This window comes from Pristiophorus japonicus, chromosome 19 (genome assembly GCF_044704955.1).
Source record: "Pristiophorus japonicus isolate sPriJap1 chromosome 19, sPriJap1.hap1, whole genome shotgun sequence".
Classification (NCBI taxonomy): domain Eukaryota; kingdom Metazoa; phylum Chordata; class Chondrichthyes; family Pristiophoridae; genus Pristiophorus; species Pristiophorus japonicus.
The window spans coordinates 2,834,688-2,858,158 of NC_091995.1; the positions used below are offsets into that span (position 1 = coordinate 2,834,688).

A 23,471-nucleotide genomic window follows, 5' to 3' on the forward strand; every position below is an offset into this window, starting at 1 on the left:
AATAAGAGCGCATTTGAAAAGCAGTGACAGGATCGGTCCAAGTCAGTCTGGATTTATGAAAGGGAAATCGTGCTTGACAAATCTTATACAATTTTTTGAGGTTGTAACTAGTAGAGTGGACAAGGGAGATCCAGTGGATGTGGTGTATTTGGACTTTCAAAAGGCTTTTGACAAGGACCCACACAAGAGATTGGTGTGCAAAATTAAAGCACATGGTCTTGGGGGTAATGTACTGACGTGGATAGAGAACTGGTTGGCAGACAGGAAGCAGAGATTTGGGATAAACGGGTTGTTTTCAGAATGGCAGGCAGTGACCAGTGAGGTGCCACAGGGCTCAGTGCTGGAACCCCAGCTATTTACAATATACATTAATGATGTGGATGAAGGATTTGAGTGTAACATCTCCAAGTTTGCAGATGACACTAAACTGGTTGGCGTTGTGAGCTGTGAGGAGGATGCTAAGAGGCTGCAGGGTGACTTGGACATGTTCGGTGAGTGGGCAAATGCATGGCAGATGCAGTATAATGGATAAATGTGAGGTTATCCACTTTGGTGGCAAAAAGTTGAAAGCAGAATATTATCTGAATGGCAGCAGATTCGGAAAAGGGGAGGTGCAACGAGACCTGGGTGCCATGGTACATCAGTCATTGAAAGTAGGCATGCAGGTCGAGCAGGCAGTGAAGAAGGCAAGTGGTATGCTGGCCTTCATAGCTTGGGGATTTGAGCAGGGAGGTCTTACTGCAGTTGATGAGGCCTCACCTGGAACATTGTGTTCAGTTTTGGTCTCCTAATCTGAGGAAGGACGTTCTTGCTACTGAGAGAGTGCAGCGAAGCTTCACCAGAATGATTCCCGGGATGGCAGGACTGACATATGAGGAGAGAATGGATCGACTGGGCATTTATTCACTTCAGTTTAGAAGGATGAGAGGGGATCTCATAGACACACATAAAATTCTGACGGGACTGGACAGGTTAGATGCAGGAAGAATGTTCCCGATGTTGGGGAAGTCCAGAACCAGGGGTCACAGTCTAAGGATAAGTGATAAGCCATTTCGGACTGAGATGAGGAGAAACTTCTTCACTCAGAGAGTTGTTAACCTGTGGAATTCCCTGCCACAGAGAGTTGTTGATGCCAGTTCATTGGATATATTCAAGAGGGAGTTAGATAATGCCATTATGACTAAAGGAATTAAGGGGTATGGAGAGAAAGCAGGAAAGGGGTACTGAGGTGAATGATCAGCCATGATCTTATTGAATGGTGGTGCAGGCTCGAAGTGCGAATGACCTACTCCTGCACCTACTTTCTATGTTTCTATGGATGTCCGACAACAACATGACAATTCAGAGACTGTGGAGACATCGAGAGAGGTGGTGGTGAGGTAGAGTTGGCTGTCATTAGTGTACATGTAAGCTGATATCAGACACTTCAGTTGCCCTCTTCGCCATGAGCTTGAAACAGCCACGGTATTCTGATCCCTCCCACAAACAGGAATTATTCTCTCACTTTTGTTGTTCACCTGTCCCCAGCCATGATCGCAAACCTTTTACCGAGAACCTTCAAATAAAGCATGTAACTGAGCTCGATCGATTTGCCGTACAACATGTGGAATACAAAAGCAAAATTACAGATCACTGTGTAAATGTAACTCACGATGTGGGACAAGGAGCCAGAGATATAAACTAGTAAAAGCCAGGTTCAGGGCGGATGATAGGAAGCACTTCTCCATTGAATGGGTGATAAACACTGGAATTTGAATTAGAGATGGACAATAAAAGCAGCCTTTCCAATGTGGACCCCTTCTCGAAAACAGCAGCATTCCAAAGGAATCGCTCCTTCCGCGACATCCTGGTCCACTCCCCTATCATCCCCAGCACCCCCTCCCCTTCCCACGGCATCTTCCCGTGCAAGCGCAGGAGATGCAACACATGCCCTTGTACCGCCTCCCTTCCCACCGTCCAGGGCCCCAAACATCCTCTACATTGGGCAGACCAAACGCAGATTGGGTGACTGCTTTGCAGAACAACTCAGTTCAGTCCGTACGTGTGACCCCGAGCTTCCGGTCGCATGTCACTTTAATTCTCCGCTCCACTCCACTCCCACTCTGACCTCTCGGTCCTCGGTTTCTTACACTGTTCGAATGAAGCTCACCGTAAGCGCAGGGAACAGCAGCTCATGTTTTACATACTTCTGGACTCAACATCGAGATCTACAATTTCATTCCATAAACTCTGCCCCTATATTTTTCGGATGGCAGCTATTGATTGTTCTGATATTCCCAGATACATCTCTTCTCGACCTATCTTTTCTTTCTTTACTTGTCCCATTACCATCTCCTTTTGCTTTTTACAATCATACGTCTTATTATTTCATCATTCCTGCTTTCCACCCTATCACAGACCTTCCCTTTTGTTCATTCCTCCCCCCGCCGCGCCCTCCCCACCTTTCCCTACCCCTGCAGTTGGTTAAAACCTGTCACATCTCTAATAAAAACCAGAAAATGCTGGAATTCTCAGCAGGTCAGTCAGCATCTGTGGAGAGGAAGCAGAGTTAACATTTCGGGTCAATGACCCTTGGTCAGATCGGACCAGAATCGTTAAATCTGCTTCCTCTTCACAGATGCTTTTCAAGGATACACTCAAAGCCTCCTTGATAAAATGCAACATTCCCACCGACACCTGGGAATCCCTGGCCAAAGACTGCCCTAAGTGGAGGAAGAGCATCCGGGAGGGCGCTGAGCACCTCGAGTCTTGTCGCCGAGAGCATGCAGAAACCAAGCGCAGGCAAAACCTCCCTGAGTTAAGCAATCCAGGGAACCGGACAAGCATGGCCGGTACTCCTGCCCACCTTATTGATGAGACTGTGTGCTACACCGAACCGCACAACAGCACTTACCCCTTATGTACTAATAACTGGACGAGCAATAAAACTTCCCAAGGAAACAGTGAAGGGAGAAGTAGAGTTCGGATCTTTACACTATAGAATTAGCAAGTATGTGACGGAACTGAGTCGGCAGTTGAAAGATATGTGAAAGGATGTGTGCGATAACGAGGAAGAGGAAGACAAGGATAAAGGAACAAAACCCCCGGCACTGGTACACGAGGTGGGGGCAAGGGTAATGGTTAAGGTGTTAACAGAAAAATGTGGATTTGCACCCTGACAGAGCGGACCCGATGAAGTACTGATTAGCGGAGACATGTGTGCATGCGTAAATATGAAAGGTGGGGGCTGCTGGAAAATGACAATGGGTAAAGGTTGATATGTGTTTTTGTAACTGGAAGGCGGTATCCAGTGGGGTTCCACAGGGCTCAGTGCTGGGACGTTGGCTTTTTGTAGTATATATCAATGACTTGGGCTTGAATGTTAAGGGTATGAATAGGACGTTTTCAGATGACAGAAAGATAGACTGCGTGGATGAAAATGGAAAGAAAGCTTCGGACGACAGGAAGATATCAATGTACTGGTCAGGTGGGTAGAACAATGGCAAATAGAATTAAATCCACATATGTTGGAGGTCATGCATTTGGGGAGGTCTGACAAGGCAAAGGAATAAATATTCAATCGTATGACGCTGAAAAGTGTAGAGCAATAAAAGGACCTTGGAGTGCAGGTCCACAGCTCCCTGAAGGAAGCAGGCCAGGTAGATATGGTGATGAAGAAGGCATATGGAATACTTGCCTTTATTTGTCGAGGCATAGAATACAACAGCAAGGACGTTATGCTTGAAGTTAATAAAGCACTGGTTTGGCCACAGTTAGAGTACTGTGTGCGGTTCTGATCACCACATTACAGGAAAGATGTGACTGCACTAGAGAGGGTACAGAGGAGATTTACAAGAATGTTGGCTGGACTGAAGAATTTTGGCTATGAGGAAAGATTGGAGATGCTGAGTCTGTTTACTTTGGAACAGAGGAGGCTGAGGGGAGACCTGATTGAGGTGTATATAATTATGAGGGGCCTAGATAGAGTGGAAAGTAAGGGCCTGTTTCCGCTGGCAGAGGGGTCAACCACCAGGGGGCACGGAATAAAAGTTATTGGAGGGAGGTATAGAGGAGATATGAGGTAAAATCTCGTCACGCAGAAGATTGTTGGGGTCGGGAACTCACTGCCTGAATGGGTTGTAGAGGGAGAAACCCTCACCACATTTAAAAAATACCTGCATGTGCACTTAAAGTGCCGTAACCTACAGAACTCGGACCAAGAGCTGCAAAGTAGGATTAGGCTGGGTAGCTCTTGGTTTGCTGGTGCAGACGCGATGAGTCAATATGGCCTCCTTCCAAGCTGTAAATTTCTAAGATGCTATGATGTGTGAGCCTTCCCCTTGGCCCAGATTCTCTGCAGTACAAAGGGCGCAACACATTCACCACTTCTGGATATTGTTTCAATTTTGAACTTGGATGAGGTTACTTCCCTGAAAAAGAAAACCACTGTAAGTAATCACCGAGGGAGAACCCTCAATAAGCTAATCTTCATGAAACAGGGAACACCCAACTGGTCTCACCTAGGATTCTTGACCAATTTTGGCCTGCAACGTACAGACTCGCGTTGTTTAATCAAGCCAGAGAATTTATTGTGCATCACAAAGATATACAAAGTTAATATTCAACAAAGGCAATAGATATACAGCGAGACTTCAGTCCGACGGTTCCTGCTTCCAAACTCTCTGGGGCACCATCTCCTGTTCTGTTGACCGCAGTCGATATTCTTCCTCTCGATGTGCAACCGATTTTCTGTCGCCTCAAGTTTATCCGGCTCGGGGTGCTGGTGTCTCCCCACATTAGGTCATGTATCGTGTAGGCCGAAATGATTGTATTATGGACGCATGTTGTTCTTTCCTGATCTCCTCATGTCCCAACATGCAGACCTCGTACGGGTGATTCCTGTTTTCCGATCTTGCAAGCGACACAAAGTTCAGAATTCGTCTAACTGCCACCCTACGGTTTCTCAACCGTCTATTCGGATCGTCAGTTCTCGCAGACAAGTACAGATGAATTACAGTGTCTCTGCCATTGTTATTACACAAATGTTAACATTGAAAAACATTTCTTTCAGCAACAGTCATGCCAATTCCACGTCACCACACTTCAGCAGAACCCTATTCACTAATGCAAGTGCTTACAGCATATTAGATTAGCCTTCCTATCTTGCATTCTGGTTACGGTTCCGCTTTATCAATACAAGTAACAATACAAAGTCAGTGTACAAAGCAAGTAATAACACAACGCAGAGTTATAGTTCAGACAACATATGTGAATCTATCAAAGCCTACAGTTCCCCACCTCCAGGTTGAAGTGCTATTCGCACTGATTCCTCGCACAATGTATTGACGTCTCAGCAATAGCTCACACCCTTCCACTTGCAGTCTTTCGATACCATCACCACACGGACTGCAGCGGTTCAAGAAGGCGGCTCACCACCACCTTCTCAAGGGCAATTAGTGTTGGGCAATAAATGTTGGCCTTGGCAGCGACGCCCACATCGCATGAACGAATTAATAAAGAGAGAGATGGACGGTCGGACAGGCAGACAGAGGGACTCCTCATGGATCAAAATAGATGCTTTTTTCTGTGTTTACCATTGCTAACTCGTGGTGACGCTGTTGCCTGTTCAGATACAGCAGGCGCTCGGTTCTGCCAGAAATGCCTGAAGCGGTTCCCAATAATGTACAATGAAAATAGTTCTGCGTTAAACCCAGGGACCGGGGGAGGCAAACACGCCCAGAGACAGGTATTTTCAGTTTATCCGGATGCAAACAAAGTGACATAGGAATTCCAAGCCGAAAAGGACGGAGGTCCACCAAGTTCCCCTGGTACAATCGCGGCAGTCGCACAATAGATCAATATTGGGGATGGTGACAAATCATAGCAAACCTGTCTGCGGACTGACAGCGTCAAGATTGATTCGGCCCTTGCCACTTGGAGCCTTGAAATTAAACAGGTAACAGAGATCAACCCAAGCGGCTGTCCACTGATTTGTGACTTATTTAGCTTTCCAATTGACTCAGCAAGAGCAGGAAACAGATTGTATAATGTTGCTTCTACATCCGTTTTTATAATAAGCTGCAATTTAAGTTCCTTTACAATTCTCTTACATTTTTCTTTCATAACAATCAGATAGCGAGTTAATTGTTGTATTAAAGCAAGGTGCACGACAGGTGCCAGCCATGGCTCAATGGGGGGCACTCTCGCCTTTGTGTCAGAAGGTTGTGGGTTCATGTCCCACTTTAGCATCGCAGCATAGAATTATATAAATTTACAGCACAGAAAGAGGCCATTTGGGCCCATCGTGTCCGTGCAGACCGACTAAGAACTTTCCAGCTCGTGGTCCGTAGCTCTGTAGCTTACTGCACATCCAGGTACTTTTTAAATAAGGTGAGGCTTTCTGCCTCTTCCATCCTTTCAGGCAGTGAGTTCGCGACCCCAACTCCCTCTGCGTCGAGATATTTCCCCTCATATACCTCCCCGCAATTACTTTAAATCGATGCCCCCTGGTTGTTGACCCCTCTGCCAAGGAAAACAAGTCCTTCCTTCCCACTCTAGTTAGGCACCACGTAATTTCATAAACCTCAATCAGGTCTATACTCAGCCTCCTCTGTTCCAAAGAAAACAGACCCAGCATCTCCAATCTTTCCTCATAACCAGAATTCTCCAGTCCATGCAACATTCTTGTAAATCTCCTCTGCACCCGTTCCAGTGCAATCAAATCTTACCTGTAATGTGGTGACCAGAACTGCAAACAGTATTCCAGCTGCGGCCTAACCAGTATTTGATATATTTTAAGCATAAAGTCCTTGCCCTTGTATTCCATGCATCGCGTAATATAGGCAAGTATTCCACGGGCCTTCTTAACCCCCTTATCTACCTGGCTGGCTTCTTTCAGCGACCTGTGGAACTGCACTCCAAGGTCCCTTTATTCCTCTACTTTTCATTGTCATACAATTTAATATGTACTCTCTTGCCTTGTTAGATCTCCCCAAATACATCACCTCACACTTAATCTAATTGTATTCAATTTGACGCTGATCTGCCCACCTGACCAGTACATTGGTATCTTCCTGCTGTCTGCCGCTTTCTTCATTTTCAACCACGCAGTGCCATCCCTAAACGTTTTAATCATAACCCCAACATTCAAGTATAATCATTGATATATACCATGGAAAGCAAGGGACCCAGCACTGAGACTTGCGGAATCCCACTGGATATAGCTTCCTGACACTGGGCCAATTTTGGTTCCAACTTGCTACTTTGCTTTGGATCCTATGGGCGTTTACTTTCCGTGACCAGCCTGCAATGTGGGACCTTATCATAAGCTTTGCTAAAATCCATATACACTACATTATATGCACTGCCTCTTCGACTGTCCCAGATACCTCCTCGAAAATTTCAATCAAGTTAGTCAGACACGACTTTCCCTTAACAAGTCGATGCTGAATGTCCTTGGTTAATCCATGTCTTTCCAAATTAAGATTTATTCTGTCCCTGAGGAATATTTCCTCTAATTTTTCCACCACTGAGGTTAGGCTGACTGGCCTGTAATTACTCTGTCTATCACTTTCTCCCTTTTGAAACAAAGGTACACCATTAGCAGTCCTCCAGTCCTCTGGCACCACAGCTGTTGTCAGAGAAAACTGAAAAATGATGGTCAGACCTTCTGCCTTTTCCACTGTTGCTTCTCTTAACAGCCTGGGATACAGTTCATGGAATACTCTCCACCTGCCTGGATCAGTGTAGGTCCAACAACATTGAAGTGAACTAACACAGTAAGTAATCAGGAAGTCGAATGGAATGTTGGCCTTTATTGCAAGGCGGATAGAGTATAAAAGCACGGATGTCCTGCTACAACTCAACAGGTTATTGGCGAGGCCACATCTGGAATACTGCTTACAGTTTTGATCTCTGCATTGAAGGGCCGATATGCTTGCATTATATGCCGTTCAGAGAAGGTTCACTCGACTGATTCCGGAGATGAGGGAGTTGACTTATGAGGATATGTTGATTAGGTTGGGCCTATACACATTGAAGTTCAGAAGAATGAGAGGTGATATTATTGAAACTTATAAGATAATGAGGGGGCTCGACAAGGTGGATGTAGAGAGGATATTCCCACTCATAATGGAAACTAAAGCAATGGGACATAGTCTTAGAATAAGGATCCGGCCACTTAAAACTAAGATGAGGAGAAATTTCTTCTCTCAGAGGGTCGTGAATCTGTGGAATTATCTGCTCCAGAAAGCTGTGGAGGCTGAGTAATTGATTATATTTAAGGTGGGGACCGACAGATTTTTGAGCGATAATGGAGTAAAGGGTTATGGGGAGTGGGCAGGGAAGTGGAGCTGAGTCCGTGATCAGATTAGCCATGATCTTATTAAATTGCGGAGCAGGCTCGAGAGGCGAAATGGCGACACCTGCTCCTATTTCTTTCGTTCTTTTGTTCGTAAAGGAATCTCAACACCGACCAGGACAAAGCAGCTCGCTTGATTGGCACCCCATCCACCACATTGTACATTCACTCCCTCCACCACCGCTGTATCGTGGCTGCACTGTGTACAATCTACAAGACGCACTGCAGCAACTCACCAAGGCTTCTTCGGCAGTACCTCCCAAACCCGAGATATTTACCACCTAGAAGGACAAGGGCAGCAGGTGCATTGTAACTCCATCACCTCCAAGTTCCCCTCCAAGTTGCACACCATCCTGATGTGTAAATAAATCGGGCGTTCCTTCATCGCTGGGTCCAAACCCTGGAACTCCCTCACTAACAGCACTGTGGGAACACCTTTGAGACGCTCCTTAAAACCTATCACTTTGAGCAAGCATTTAGTCACCTGTCCAACTATCTCAGCGGTTCAAGAACATGGCTATCGACTACCTTCTCAAGGGCCAATTAGCGACGCCCGCATCACATGAACGAATTAAAAAAGAGAGAGACGGACGGACGGACGGAGAAGCGTACAGAGGAACTCCTCAAGGTTTAAAAATGTTTTTTTCTTTCCCAATTCTGCCACGTGGTGACGCTGTTGTCTGCTCAGTTACAGCAGGCGCTCGGTTCTGCCAGAGATGCCTGCAGCGGTTCCCAGTATTGTCCAATGCAAGTAGTCCTGCCTTAAAACCAGGGACCTGGGGAGGCAAACTCGCTTAGAGACAGGAATATTCAGTTTAGCCCGATGCAAACAAATGGACATAGGAACCACAAACCGAAAAGGACTGAGGGCCAGCAAAATCCCGTTCTACCTTCGCGGCTGTCACATAATAGAACAACATTGGAGATGGTAACGAATCATCGCAAACCTGTCTGCGGACTGACAGCGTCAAGAATCATTCGGCCCTTTCCCACTTCGAGCTTTGAAATTAACCAGGTATCCGAGACCAACCCAAGCAGCTGTCTACTGGTTTGTGACTTATTTAGGTTTCCATATGACTCAGGAAAAGCAGGAGACAGGTAGAAAAGTGTTCCTTTTAAATCCATTTTTATTAAGATTCTGCAATATAATCTCCTTTACAATTCTCTTCCATTCTCCATTAATAACAATCAGATAGCGAGTTAATTGTTTTAAAGCAAAATGCTCAACAGTTGTGAGCCGTGGCTCAATGGGCAGCAATTTCACCTCTGAGTCAGAAGGTTGTGGGTTCACGTCCCACTCCAGAGACTCGAGCACCGCATCGCAGTGCTGCACTGAGAGGGCGATGCACTGTCGGACATGCTTTCTTTGGAATTGGCACTGTCTTTTCCTGAAGATCACGATATTACTTGAGACTCGCTTGCTGCAGATGGAGCGTAACTCAGGCGTTGCCCGCAAAGCCAGGAATTTCTGGTCAACGGCTCGCCATTCTGCTTCAAGACGGAAGATTATATTTTCGGATTCCGTTCGGCAGCAGCCACATCCCTAACCCCAATCGCTCGCCCTGCCGATCCTGCTCCCCCCATTTCCCCGTTCCACACCAGCTTCATTCAGCCCGGCTTTACATCCGTCGGGTTTCCGCCTCAAAATGCGCTCCTCCACCAATTGATATCCTGACTTTGCCCACTCAGAATGAGCTCCCCCCCGCACTGGGAACGGGGCCCAGTTTGTGATGTTCCCCAGTGAGTGCTGCACAGATTGCACCAACACCCCACACTCTCTGCTCCTTAATGAAAGCGCTGAGCTGTTTATATTCAATGGGTTGACGGTTCCGCTAAAACCGCAGTCAAAGGAAGGTCACAGGGAATAAAGTTAAATGTCGATCTGGGTAATATCTCCAGAGGAATGCCAGGCTGTTGTCCCTGGAGGGGAGAGACTCTATCCCAGTACAGGTTGGGCGGGGGTGATATGTTGTAGGGTGAGGATGGGAGGGTTATTCAGTGACCCGGCCCTGCTGGGGTTACAGTCAAACACTGATTACAGACTGAGATACAAATGGAAATGTTCATCACACAAACACACCCGGGGAGTAAATGGAGTCAGAAACTGGAATTGGAGGGAAAATGATCGAAACAGACCCATTAATGTTAGTGTCCTTTAACCCCGCAGATTATCAGCGGTGCGGAGTTATTCCTGCCATCATACCATCCGGGATTGAAGAAGGGAAAGATTCTCTCAGTGAAAGTCTGGGTGAAAGTGTGGAGATGGGACATGTTGTCCGCATTGTAAAATGACACCTGTCCGCCCTCATAGTCCAGGTACACCCCGATCTTCCGGGGCTCCACACTCGGGGTGAGGCGGGTCTGTGAGGGGGAGGTGCGGGCAAAATATTCACTTCCGCGTCTCAGCCACACAATCCAGTATCCGGTCTCTGGGCTCGGGGTGATTGGCCCTTTCCTCTCGGCAGACTCTCGGGTCACTCCCAGACCCCACTCAGTCTTGTCCCCCACCTCCACCTCCCAGTAGTGTCTCCCTGATGTGAATCCCTCCGATCCCAGGACACAGGGCCAGAGATCAAACCTCTCCGGGGTGTCAGGGAGCGGCTGCAGTCTGTCTCCGAGTCTCACACGGGTCCGGTCCTCAGACAGGATGAGCCGGGGATGGGCTGTGTTCGGATCCAGAGTCAGAGAGGCTGGAGCTGGGGGGAAGTTAAAATAACACAGTCAGTGATTTAAGCCGCGATTTCCGCTGTCTCGGCGGGTCGGTGGCGGGCGATGTCGGTGACAGGTCCCGGACTCGCTGCTGGCTCCAGCCCGCTGTCTGAAATTACTTCCCTGATTACACCTGTTAAGCCCCGCCCAGCGGGCTTGCCGGCCAATTGCAGGCTGCGGGTTTGATGACGTCTGGAGACCTTTGCCCCACTGAAACAAATGCTATTTTTCCCACTGATCCCGCGAAAAATTCCCCGATAATTTATTGATGTGACAGAATCAAACTCTGAGTGACATTCCTTCTTCTAATCCTCAGCTTTCTGCATATTATTGAAAAATTACTTTGTCTCAGTATTGATCAGCACGTCTGGCCAGCTGAACATGACAGAGAAAAATAGATCAAATAAGATGCAATTATATTTAAGATAGAAAAGATAAGTTAATGGTAAACTGATCAAATTCAGAGAGGATGAAACTCAAGGATTGCAAGACGCGCATTCAAATAAATGCACAAAGATATAGCACTATTTTATATTACAGTATTTCATTTTATAATAAGGATATAGAGGCATTGGAGGAAGTGCAAAATAGATTTACAAGGAAATAGTACAAAAAGGTGAGAGGCTATAATTATCAGGAAAGATTGAATAGGCTCTAGAAATGGGAAAGCTGAGGGGTGAAATGACAGAGGTCGTTAATATTATGAAAGGGTCTGATAGGGTAGAGGTAGAGAAGACGGTTCCATTTGTGAGGAGACAAAAACTAGACACCATAAAAACATAAAATTAAGTAATAAATCTAACAGGGGATTCAGGAGAAACCTCTTTATCCACAGAGAGGTGAGAATGTGGAACTCACTACCACGAGAAGCAGTTCAGGCAAATAGCACAGAAGCATTTAAGGGGAAGCTAGATTAACACATGAGGGAGGAAGGGACAGAAGGATAGGCTGATATGGGTAGATGAAGAGGGGTGGGAGGAGGCTCGTGTGGAGCATAAACACCGGCTTGGACTGTTTCTGTGCTGTATATACTTTGTAAAAATCAATCATCAGGCTGGGCCATCAAAGCATTGTTACCGAAACAAAGTGGCAACATATGGCACCAGGAAGACGGCGGCTGACCTCGAGAGGGAACAGGTTGGGGGGGGGGGTGGTGTAGTGGGATGGAACCCCTCAAAGTCGGATTAGTGATATGGGATGGGGGCTGGGGAGTTGTCGATGTCAGTTCATTGGATTTATTCAAGAGGGAGTTAGATATGGCGCTTATGACTGAAGCGTCCAAGGGGCATTGAGAGAAAGCAGGAAAGGGGTCTTGAGGTGAAATATCAGCCATGATCTTATTGAAAGGTGGTGCAGGCTCGAAAGGCCGAATGGCCTACTCCTGCACCTATTTTCCCTGTTTCTATGTTTTTATGTTGAGTTCCCAGCTTTGGTCACCCTGGAGCCATGTCTTCGTGATGCCAATTATATCATACTCGTTAATTGCTGCCTGCGCAGTTAATTCATTCACCTTATTATAAATACTCCTCGAATTGAGGCACAGAGCCTTCAGCCTTGCCTTTTTAACACACTTTTCCCATTTAGAATTTTGCCATATGTGGCCCTTTTTGATTTTTGCCTTGGGTTTCTCTGCCCTCCACTTTTACTTTTCTTCTTTCTATCTTTTGCTTCTGCCCACATTCTACTTCCCTCTGTCTCCCTGCATAGGTTGCCATCCCCCTGCCATATTAGTTTAACCCTTCCCCAACAGCACTAGCAAACACTCCCCCGAGGACATTGGGTCTGGTCCTGCCCAGGTGCAAACCGTCCGGTTTGTACCAGTCCCACCTCCCCCAGAACCGGTTCCAATGTCCCAGGAATTTGAATCCCTCCTTTCTGCACCACTCCTCAAGCCACGTATTCATCTTAGCTATCCTGCAATTCCTACTCTGACTAGCATGTGGCATTGGTAGCAATCCTGAGATTACTACTTTTGTGGTCCTACTTTATAATTTAACTCCTAGCTCCCTAAATCCAGCTTGTAGGACCTCATCCCATTTTTTACTATAACGTTGGTACCTATATCCACCCCGATAACTGGCTGTTCACCCTAACCCTCCAAATTATCCAGCAGCTGCTCCAAGACATCCTTGACCATTGCACCAGGGAGGCAACATACCATCCTGGACTCTAAGTATGGAAGAACTCCACAAGACAGTACTGTGAGCTAAAACTGATGTGACCTTAGTCTCTTCAATACAATTCCAGAGTGCCTAAGCAGCATGACATACAACCTTTTATACTCCCTTGCACGAGGTGTGCAGGTGACCTTTGGGCCTCCAACAGTTGCGTCCTCTGGTGGCAAGTCTTACACAGTTGCAATGTTTACATACATAACATCACTCCCACCACCCCCCACCCCCCCAAAGTCTTTGATACAAATTATTTACAAGTTGAGATGATCCAGGGCCCTATGCTCCCTGGTTGATCATCTGAGTTCAAACTCTGACATGGGTGAGTTGGTCGGACCATTGCTGCACTGCGGCGTGACTGGTCTGACAGGACTGTAGAAACGTCTATCTATTTCCCTTACAAAAGAATCCCCTACCACTATAGCTCTTCCACTTTATTTCCTGCCATCCTGTGCAGCAGAGCCACCCACGGTGCCATGAACTTGGCTGCTGCTGCCCTCACCTGATGATTCATCCTCCCAACAGTACCCAAAACGGTGTATCTGTTTTGGTGGGGGATGACCACAGGGGGCCCCTGCACTACCTTCCTTCCACTGCTCTTCCTGCTGATCACCTATTCCCTATCTGGCTGTGTAAACTTTAGGTCCGGTGTGTCGAACTCACTCAACGTGCTACTCACGATATCCTCAACATCGCAGATGCTCCAAACTGAATCCATGCACAGCTCCAGTGCCGCAATGTGGTCTGTCAGGTGCTGCAGCAGGATATACTTCCTGCACATGTAGTATCAGGGACTCTGGAAGCGTCCCTAAGTTCCCACATCGCACAGGAGGAGCATGACACGTGTCCGAGCTTTCCTGCCATGACTTAACCCTGAGATTAACTTTATTTAATTCGGCAACAATGATAAAGGTTACCTACTGATAAAGGAAAAGAAAAAGAAGAAAAGCTACTCACCAATCACTAGCCAATCACTTACCCCTTTGGCTGTGACGTCACTGTTCGATTTCTTTCTACGTCCTTTTTTGCCTCTCACCCTGCTGCAGGTGTACCAGCTGGCTCCTCCTCGACTCCCGCTCCCCGACTGTGACTGATGGGCCTTTTATAGGCCTCCCTCTGATCTCCTCCGCCTGGTCGATGAACTCCCGCCGCTCAGACTGATGGGCCTTTTATAGGCCTCCCTCCGATCTCGCACGCCTCCTCGCCGAACTCCTGCCTCTCCGAACGATGGGCCTTTTATAGGCCTCCCTCCGATCTCCCGCGTTTCCTCGATGAACTCCCACTACTCCGACTCACGGACCTTTTCTAGGCCTCCCTCCAATCTCCCACGCCTCCTCGATGAGCCCCTCAAAGTCGGAGGAGTTCCGTGGGATGGGGGGTGGGACGTGTTGCCGGGCGAGGAGGAATCATGGATTCCGTTATATCTTGAACCTGTTTTGTGATGAGCAATCTGCATATTTTACTGACGCTGCAGTCACCGTCAGTCTGAAGGGTGAGAAGATTGTTCTCTGTCAACATTACCATACACTGCTTCTGTATCGAACCCGCACTCCTGGATCTGATATAGGTCACAAACAGTTACACTGATTTCACAAACCAGTTTCAATCTCCTTTTGCAGATTATTACATAATATTTTTGTTCTTAATTTCACAAACACTGAAGCTGTGTTTCATTATTTTGATGTATTCACTCAACGAGATTTTTACGAAGTCTGAAATTGGGGTGCTGAAAACGTTTTACCTGGGCTGATGTTCTCTATCATGTCTTTCCACGCTATGTATTGACCGGGCCCTTTGAATATTCCCAGCGGCAGATTCTGGCCATCCAATGAAAGGGTATTACCCTCTTCACTGATTCTGAAAATATGAAACATTCAAATACAGAATTCTCGCAGTGCATTCCTTTAACAGATGAAATAACAATTCAGTAAAGTGAACCTCATACCTTCTCATCCGGGAAGCTGCCTCCTGAAATAAAACAGAAACACAGACCTGAGTTCACAGGGAGGGTCTGGGAGCAAAATTTCAGAATTCAGTGTCATACGCTACATATGGCACCAAGTGAGAAATAGTTCATAAATAAAAACAGAAAATGCTCGAAATCTCTGTGAGTCAGGCAGCATCTGTGGAGCGAAACAGAGTAAATGTTTTGTGTCTGTGATCCTGCGTCAGAATTGGAAACCTCCGAAAAGAAACAGATTGTTAAGTAAATGGAGGGGCACTGAAAGGGGGAGGGCAGGACAGAACAAAAGTGGAGGTCTGTGATATTCTGGAAGACAGGAGTAATTTTAGAGACAACAGGGATGATCGCCAAATTGAGCTGATAATGGCGCAAGTTAGGAAACAAAATATGAGCCGAGATGGTGTGTGAATGGTGGAATAAATTCCAGCTGCCTTGGGAAAGAGAGAAACAATAACAGTAAAAGAGGGGAGGGTGGTTTGTAAAAAAAAAAGGAGGGAAGAGAACAAAATATGGTCAGAGGTTATGTTCTGAAATTGTTGAACTCGATGTTGAGTCCAGAAGGCTGTAAAATACCTAAACGTAAGATTGGAACAGAGGATACTGAGAAGGGACATTGAGGTGTACAACATTGTGAGGATCCTGGATATAGTGGCTAGCAAGGGCCTATTTCCCTTGGTGGAGGGGTCAATTACGAGGGGGCATAGTTTTAAGGTGGTTGGTGGTAGGTTCAGAGAGGATTTAAGGGGGATGGGGGGGGGCTTCTTGACCCAGAGGGTTGTGGGGTTCTGGAACTCACTGCCTGGAAGGGTGGTGGAACAGGAATCCTCATCACATTTAAAAGGTGATTGGATGGGCACTTAAAGGGCTGTAGCCTCCATGGTTACTGACTTAGAGCTGGTAAGTGGGATTAGACTGGGTAACTTTTGTTGGCTGGCGCAGATACGATTGTAAGTCATGCAGGGCATCGAATACGACACGGGTAATCTCCTGGACTAGTTTCGATCGCCTGGATGGGACGGAGAGGAATTTTCAAGCTTTGTTCCCCAATTGGCCTGAATTTTTATCTGGTTTTTGCCTCTCTCAGGAGATCACATGGCTCTGGCTGGGGTGGAGTGTAGAATGTTTCGGTGCAAGGGGTGTCGCAGTTGTGCGGGGTGGACTGGTTGGGCTGGGTGCTCTTTGCCTTCCGTCATTGTTCATTGTTCATAGGTTTATATGTAACCTTCAGGACTGCTGACCGAGGGGCAAGCTCAACTGGCCGTATGGCCTACTCCTGTTCCTATTTCTTATGTTCTTATCTGATCGATTCTACTTGCTACACAAACTAACTGAGAGATGGAAGAACTTCCATAGCAATTATTGAACCGGACCTCCCACAACCCGGAGTTACGCTGTGCATGTAGCACCGTGATGGGCGCTTCTCCCTGGGGATCTCACACCGCTTGGATTCAGGGCATTGAGTGTCACTTTGGTGCCTTCGGGTACCTGGTCTGGTCGTAAGTAATGATCAGGCATATGATCAAACTGTTTCGGCACAACTTATTAAGATCGAAATGAAATGGAAACGGTCGGAAGAAAATGAGACTGCAGTGAGGCAGATTTCAGTAAAACGAGTAGCGAGCTAACTAGCTTGAGGCAATAGAAGAAAGATAGATACACAGAAATGAACATCAAAAATGGGATGTTTTAAAAAGTGATTCGAACAATGTAGAATAAATGTATTCTGTTAAAACAGAATGCAATTCCTAGTAGTTTTTGAGGTCCATGGAAAAATAATGAAGCAAGAAGCCTATTTAAATTAAAGCTCAGATTTCAAATGAGATGATCTTGTTAGAAATATTTCATAGATATGTTTGAGAATATAATACACGTGGTTGATGGGACAATACATTGAATGCAGTGTACATGCAGTTTAGGAAAGCCTTGATAAGGTACCACACAGGCGATGACTAGAGAAGCTCGTGGGATATGGAATTCGGGGAGGATAGCAAATTGGATTAGAAATTACTTAGGATAAAATCAGAGAATTAAGGGTGGGTTTTCAGGGTGATTAGAGGTGGGCAGTGGAGCCCCACAGTGTTTCGCTCTGGGGATAGAATTAATTTGATACAAGACCAAAAGAAGTTAATAAGAACATGTGTGAATGGGCTAAATTATTTTTGGACAGAATTATCTGCCAGTAAGTGTGAGCTGAGACAGGGGAAGTAACAGCAGGAATCCTACACCGAATGGATGTTGGCTCAGTGCGTTAGAAGAGCAGAAGGATTTGGGGGTATAGGTTCACAGAGCATTAAAGGCAGCTCCACGGGTTGATAAGGCTGTTTAACAAAACCTAATAGGATACCAGGTTACATAGGATTAAATAGGATATACGACACTGAAATAGGCCATTCGGGCCAACCAGTCCATGCCGGCATTTATGCTCCACTCGAGCCTCCTCCTGTCTTTCCTCATCAAAATCTAGCACCATAACAGGTTGTGTCACAAGGGATATAGCATATAAAATAAACAGGCAATGATGCAGTATTAGGCTCCACACCAGAGGGACGCTAATCTGGGTTGAATGCGGAGACAGCACAGATGGTCTCGGATGCTGCCTGGAATCAGGAAATGTAAATATAAAGAAAGAAAAAATCAATTTATGGGGCAACACGATATAATATCATGGTCTTATTTAAGTGAGACAAGGTATGTAGAAACAAACAATGGAGCTACTGAAGAGATCACAAAGTTTCGGTTTAAAGAATGGACTCAGTCGAGAATATTTCGTGGACTTTATGGGTTTTTCTGAGGGTATTTTCCCTGTGGTGGGATCACCCTGTGCCGATAAGTGAAAAAGCTGATGTTGTTAAAACTCCAGAGACCGCATGGCAGTTAGCTGTGACAAAAGAACTGTCAGTCATCCAGAACGGGTTTGCCCACCAGTCCCAGCTAAAGGAAGGGGGACATGAATATTGACAAAAGAGCTGTCGGCCAGGAAGGGGGGGCCACTGACAAAGCCACTCTAACATGCAAAAGCACTTCTCACTTGCATCTCCGAAGGAAAGCAGAACAATGAACCCACTAGCCTGTTCAGACAAAGAGGAGCCAGGTCTTTCCCAACACAAAGACTGAGAGAGATGCCCAGATTAAGAGCCATCAGCCCAATACATATGGGTTGGATGGCCCATCACTGACCATGACTCATTTCATTTACACTCTGATTAATAATTCCCGGGTCTAGAATGTTTGTAAGGCGATTTGAACCATCCATCTAGCAATTGGGCTAAAATCAAAACCGCTTACACTACTTGTTACAAAATTTATGATGTGCAAAGAGTTCAGAATTGGAGGAGCACAGATATCTTGGTGGGTTGTTTACCTGGAGGAGGTTGCAGAGATAGGGAGGGGAGAGGCCACGGATTGAGTTGAAAACAAGAATGAGAATGTCAAAATTGAGATGTTTCTTAACCAGGAGACAGTTTGCGCCAGCGAGCACAGGGGTGATGGGTGGACGGGACTTGGTGTAAGTTAGGAAATGTGCCTCCGAGTTCTGCATGAGCCCAAGTTTATGGAGGGTGTAAAATCGCAGGCCAGCCTGGAGAGCAATGGACTAGTCAAGTCCATAGGTAGCAAAAGCATAGATGAGGGTTTCAGCAGCTGATGATGAGGCAGGGGCTGAGACGGGAGATGTTACAGAGGTGGAAATAAGTGGTGTTGATGATGGCATGGATATGTGGTCAGAATCCCATATCGGGGTCAAATAAGACGCCAAGGTTGTGAACAGCCTCGATCAGCCTCAGACAGTGGCCGAGGAGAGGGGTGGAGTTTGTGTCGAGGGAATGGAATTTGTGGCGGGGACCAAAGAAAATGGCTTCGACTATCCCAATAATTAGTTGGAAGAAATTGCTATTCTTCCACTTCTGGATATCGGACAAGCACCGTGACACATCGGAACATTGCCGGGGTCGCGAGGTGAGCTGGGTGTGATCAGCATACATGATGTTGTGTTTCAGATGATCTCACCGAATGTATTTAAATAAAACAAGGTATTACCTTCAGAAATGAGATTGTGTCTTGCTCCTCCATCTGTCTCTGTAACTCGGATATCTCTCGATTAATACCATTTAACTTCTGTTGGATTCCACTGAGGTTTTCATCCATTGATTTTAGAATATTCCCCTCTTGTTCCCTGAGATCTCTGATCCATTGCTGCTCTTTATCACTGAGAATCTGGTGAATTTTAGCGAACTCTGATGCTATGTGGGTCTGCAGAATGCTCGACTGTTCCTACCAAATGAAATGTGAAACATAATTCATGTACCGTGAAAAAGGGAACAAAACTAACCGAGATCCCAGAAAATCAGCACAGGGAGACATAAGAACATAGAAAATAGGTGCAGGAGCAGGCCATTCGGCCCTTCAAGCCTGCACCGCCATTGAATATGTTCATTGGCTCATCATGCAACTTCAGAACACTCCCACCTCCTCTCTATACCCGCTGAACGCCTTAGCCGTAAGGGCCACATCTAAATACCTCCTGACTACATCCAACAACTGGACTCAACAATTTTCTGTGGTAGAGAATTCCACAGGTTCACCACTCTCTGGGTGTAAAAGTTTCTCCTCATCTCGGTCCTATATGGCTTACCCCTTATCCTTAGACTCTGACCCCTGGTTCTGGACTTGCCCAACATCGGGAACATTCTTGCTGCATCTAACCTGTCCAGTTCCTTACCCTAACTCCGGAAATCTGCTGTTCCTGCCGCCGTGTGGTGTCCAGAGCCGAATCCTTTCTCTTTGTAGCCGATTCCAGGGATGATTTCAGTTTATCCTGCAATTAGAAATTAAATTAGAGTAAAGTTTAAACATAAGATGTTTAAGTGTTGCCAGAGATTCTACCCTCCATGTTACCCTATACATCTGTGCAGCCTCCGTCAGTCCCACGAAGTTGTGGGACTTGTGACTCCGCCCCTCTGTCGCGACCAGACACTTCACACAGATCAGTTTCTTGTCAGTTTCACAAAACAGCGTCAGTTCTTCCTGATGTTCCTCACAGAGGTGTTTACTGTCTCTATCTTTGGTATTCACAGTTATTTTTCGAGCTTTCTCGGCCAGATTCGCCAAGGCCCGATTATCCCTGAAGTTTATTTCCGAAAATTCCTCTCTACATTCCGGGCAGGAGTGTGTCTCCTTATCCCAACACTGTGTGATACAGGAGCGGCAGAAATTGTGCCCACACTCCAGCATTACCGGGTCGGTGAAGAAATCCAGACAAATGGGACAGATTGCCTCCTCGGTCAAACTCTCCGACTGCCATCCAGATGCCATTTTTCTCTCAGCACTTCCTGATTCAATCCGCTTTCAGTTTCAATGTTTGTTTAAAGGGAGGAGCCAGAGCGAGTTTCGGCACAAACCTGCCCGACCTGTTCAGCACTGAGATTTTTACCAGTGCTCAGAGGTAAACGCCTACATTAGAATACACGAGGAAAAAGATTGAGCGTTGTGTGTGTGGAGATTTCCCAGTTGGACGTTAAGCGCTTCATCTCTTCCCAGAGAACACTGGACCTGTGGATCCAGGTTCCCGCTGACGGTGGGCGATGATTGACGGTATTCCTTCAGGAGAGAGTTGGACCTGTTTCTGGGTGGGGAGGAGATGGCCTGGGACCAGAGATAGTTATCCTGAAGGTCAGGGACAGTGTGATCTCCTGCATTATTTTCCATGACCTAAAGGAGCCGGAGAGGAATTTTTCAGATTCTACCCACCCCCAGGAGATTATGTGACTCCCTGGGGGTTTGGAGTGTCTCTGTGACGACACATGAAGGCAGCACAACTGTATGGGACAGTCTGCGGGGACCCGATGAACTCTTCTGTTTGGTTTTTTCGTATGTTCGCAATCCAATATTACATTCTGTTGATGGGAAATGAAACAATCCGCTCACAGGACACTATCAGTCAGTATTTAGATTTAATCAGTAAATTGTGGATCTATAGACAATGCTAAACAGAGAATGAAACAACGTCTAGAAATTTATATAGCGCCTTTCACGACTACTGGATGTCTCAAAGCGCTTTGCAACCAATGATGTACTTTCGAATCGTAGTCACTGTTGTAATGCGGAAAAAGCAGCAGGCAATTTGCGCACAGCAAGCTCTCACAAACACCAATATGATAATGACCAGATAATCTGTTTTTACTTCTGCTAATTGATGGATAAATATTGGCCAGGACACTGGGGATAATTCCACTGATCTTCTTCGAAATAGTGGGATCCTTTCAATCCACCTGAGAGAGCAGAAGGGGCCTCGGTTTAACGTCTCATGCAAAGGACGATACCTCCGGCAGTGCGGCGTTCCCTTCGTACTGCACTGGAGTACCAAGCCTCGATTTTTGTGTTCAAGTCCCTGGAGTCGGCCTTAAACCCACAAACCTCTGACACAGAGTGTGAGAGTGCTACCCACTGAGCCACTAATAATAACGCACAAGAATAGAAATTGATAGCATTTGAATGTGGGTTGTTTTAGCAACTGTTTCCCGTGGCAAGCTGAGGATGGACATCCATTAACAGAGCAAAGAATAGTGTGAAAGGAGCAGGAAGTAAATGGAGAGATAAATCAAAGCAGGATTATGATATATTGGCTGAAGCGGAGAGTTGGCTTAAACATGGGTAAGAATTGGAACTAAACATTCCAGGCTATAATATATTCAGGAAGGATTGGGATGAGAAAAAGACAGGAAGGAGTGGGGTGCGGAGCGGTGGGGCGGGGCGGTGGCAGTATTGATCAAGGATAATCTTACTTGAATGTAGGGGGTATGATTAAGAAGTTTGCAAATGACACTAAAATGGGCTGTGTGGTTGATAATGAAAAGAAAGCTGCGGACCGCAGGAAGATATCAGTGTGCTGCTCAGGTGGGCAGAACAGTGGCAAATGGAATTCAATCTGGATAATTATGAGTTAATGCATTTGGGGAGGGCTAACAAGGCAAGGGAATACACATTAAATGGTAAGGCACTGAAAAGTGTACAGGAACAACGAGACCTTGGAGTGCAGGTCCACAGATCCCTGAAGGTAGCAGGCCAGGTAGATAAGGTGGCTAAGAAGGCATATGGAATGCTTGCCTTTATTAGTAGAGGCATAGAGTAAAAGAGGAGGGAGGTTCTGCTTGAACTGTATAAAACACTTGTTAGGCCACAGCTGGAGTACTGCATGCAGTTCTGGTCACCACATTACATGAAAGATGTGATTGCACTGCAAAGGGTGCAGAGGAGATTCACAAGAATGTTGCCGGACTGGAAAATTTTGGCTATGAGGAAAGATTGGAGATGCTGGGTCTGTTTTCTTTGTAACAGAGGAGGCTGAGGGGAGACATAATTTAGGTATATACAATTATGAGGGGCCTGGTTATATTGGATAGGAAGGATCTGTTTCCCTTGGCAGAGGGGTCAACAACCAGGGGGCGTAGATTAAAATTAATTGGGGGAAGGTTTAGAGGAGATATGTGGGGAAATTTCTTCACCCAGAGGTTGGAGAGGGTCTGTAACTCATTGCATGAAAGGGTGGTAGAGACAGTAACCCTCACCACATTTAACAATTACCTGGATGTGCACCTAAAGTGCTGTAACCTACAGGGCTATGGACCGAGAGTGGGGAAGTGAGATTAGGCTGGATAGCTCTTGGTCGGCCGGCATGGACACGATGGGCCGAAATGGCCTCCTTTCGTGCTGTAAATTTCTATGATTCTATAATAGGTTAGTCTCCCCCTTGGCCCAGATTCTCTAGCACAAAGGGTACAACACATTTACCACCCCTGGAATTGGTTCAGTTTTAAACTTGAATGATCTTAGTTCCCCAATTAAGAACTCCATATTTATCACCTGTACATGTAATATCAGACACATCACCTTGTGTGATGTACCACAACTACTTGTATTTATATAGCACCTTTAATGTAGTGAGTTATCCCAAGGCTCTTCACAGTAGTATTATAAGAGAAAACATTTAACACCGAGCCACAAAAGGAGAAAGTAGAGCAGGTGACGCCATAGTTGGTGGAAGAAGTGGATTTTAAGGTGCGTCTTAAAGAAGGATAGAGAGGCAGAGAATTCCAGCGCATCATAATGCACGGCCACCAATGGTTGAGCGAATATAATCTGGGATGCTCCAGAGGAAAGAATTAGAGGAGTGTGGACAACACAGCAGGGTGGGGGTGCTGCTGGAGGAGATATTTTTTTTAATTCGTTCATGGGATGTGGGTATTGCTGGCAAGTCCAGCATTTACTCTCCATCTCTAAGTGCCATTGAATGGCT

General features: G+C 46.2%; 1 protein-coding gene across 1 annotated transcript in view; it reads right to left on the reverse strand.

Annotated features, from left to right (window-relative positions):
- Positions 1-20,616, reverse strand: part of LOC139230622 (uncharacterized) — a 34,355-nt gene extending 13,739 nt beyond the window's left edge. The window contains exons 1-6 of the mRNA XM_070862438.1: positions 20,075-20,616; positions 19,899-19,994; positions 19,217-19,450; positions 15,164-15,186; positions 14,960-15,075; positions 10,488-11,034 (exon numbers count right to left, since the gene is read on the reverse strand). Of these exons, the coding sequence (XP_070718539.1) occupies positions 10,488-11,034; positions 14,960-15,075; positions 15,164-15,186; positions 19,217-19,450; positions 19,899-19,994; positions 20,075-20,491 (1,433 nt within the window). The 5' untranslated portion in view covers positions 20,492-20,616. The remainder of the gene's footprint in view (positions 1-10,487; positions 11,035-14,959; positions 15,076-15,163; positions 15,187-19,216; positions 19,451-19,898; positions 19,995-20,074) is intronic.
- Between the last annotated feature and the right edge of the window lie 2,855 nt (positions 20,617-23,471).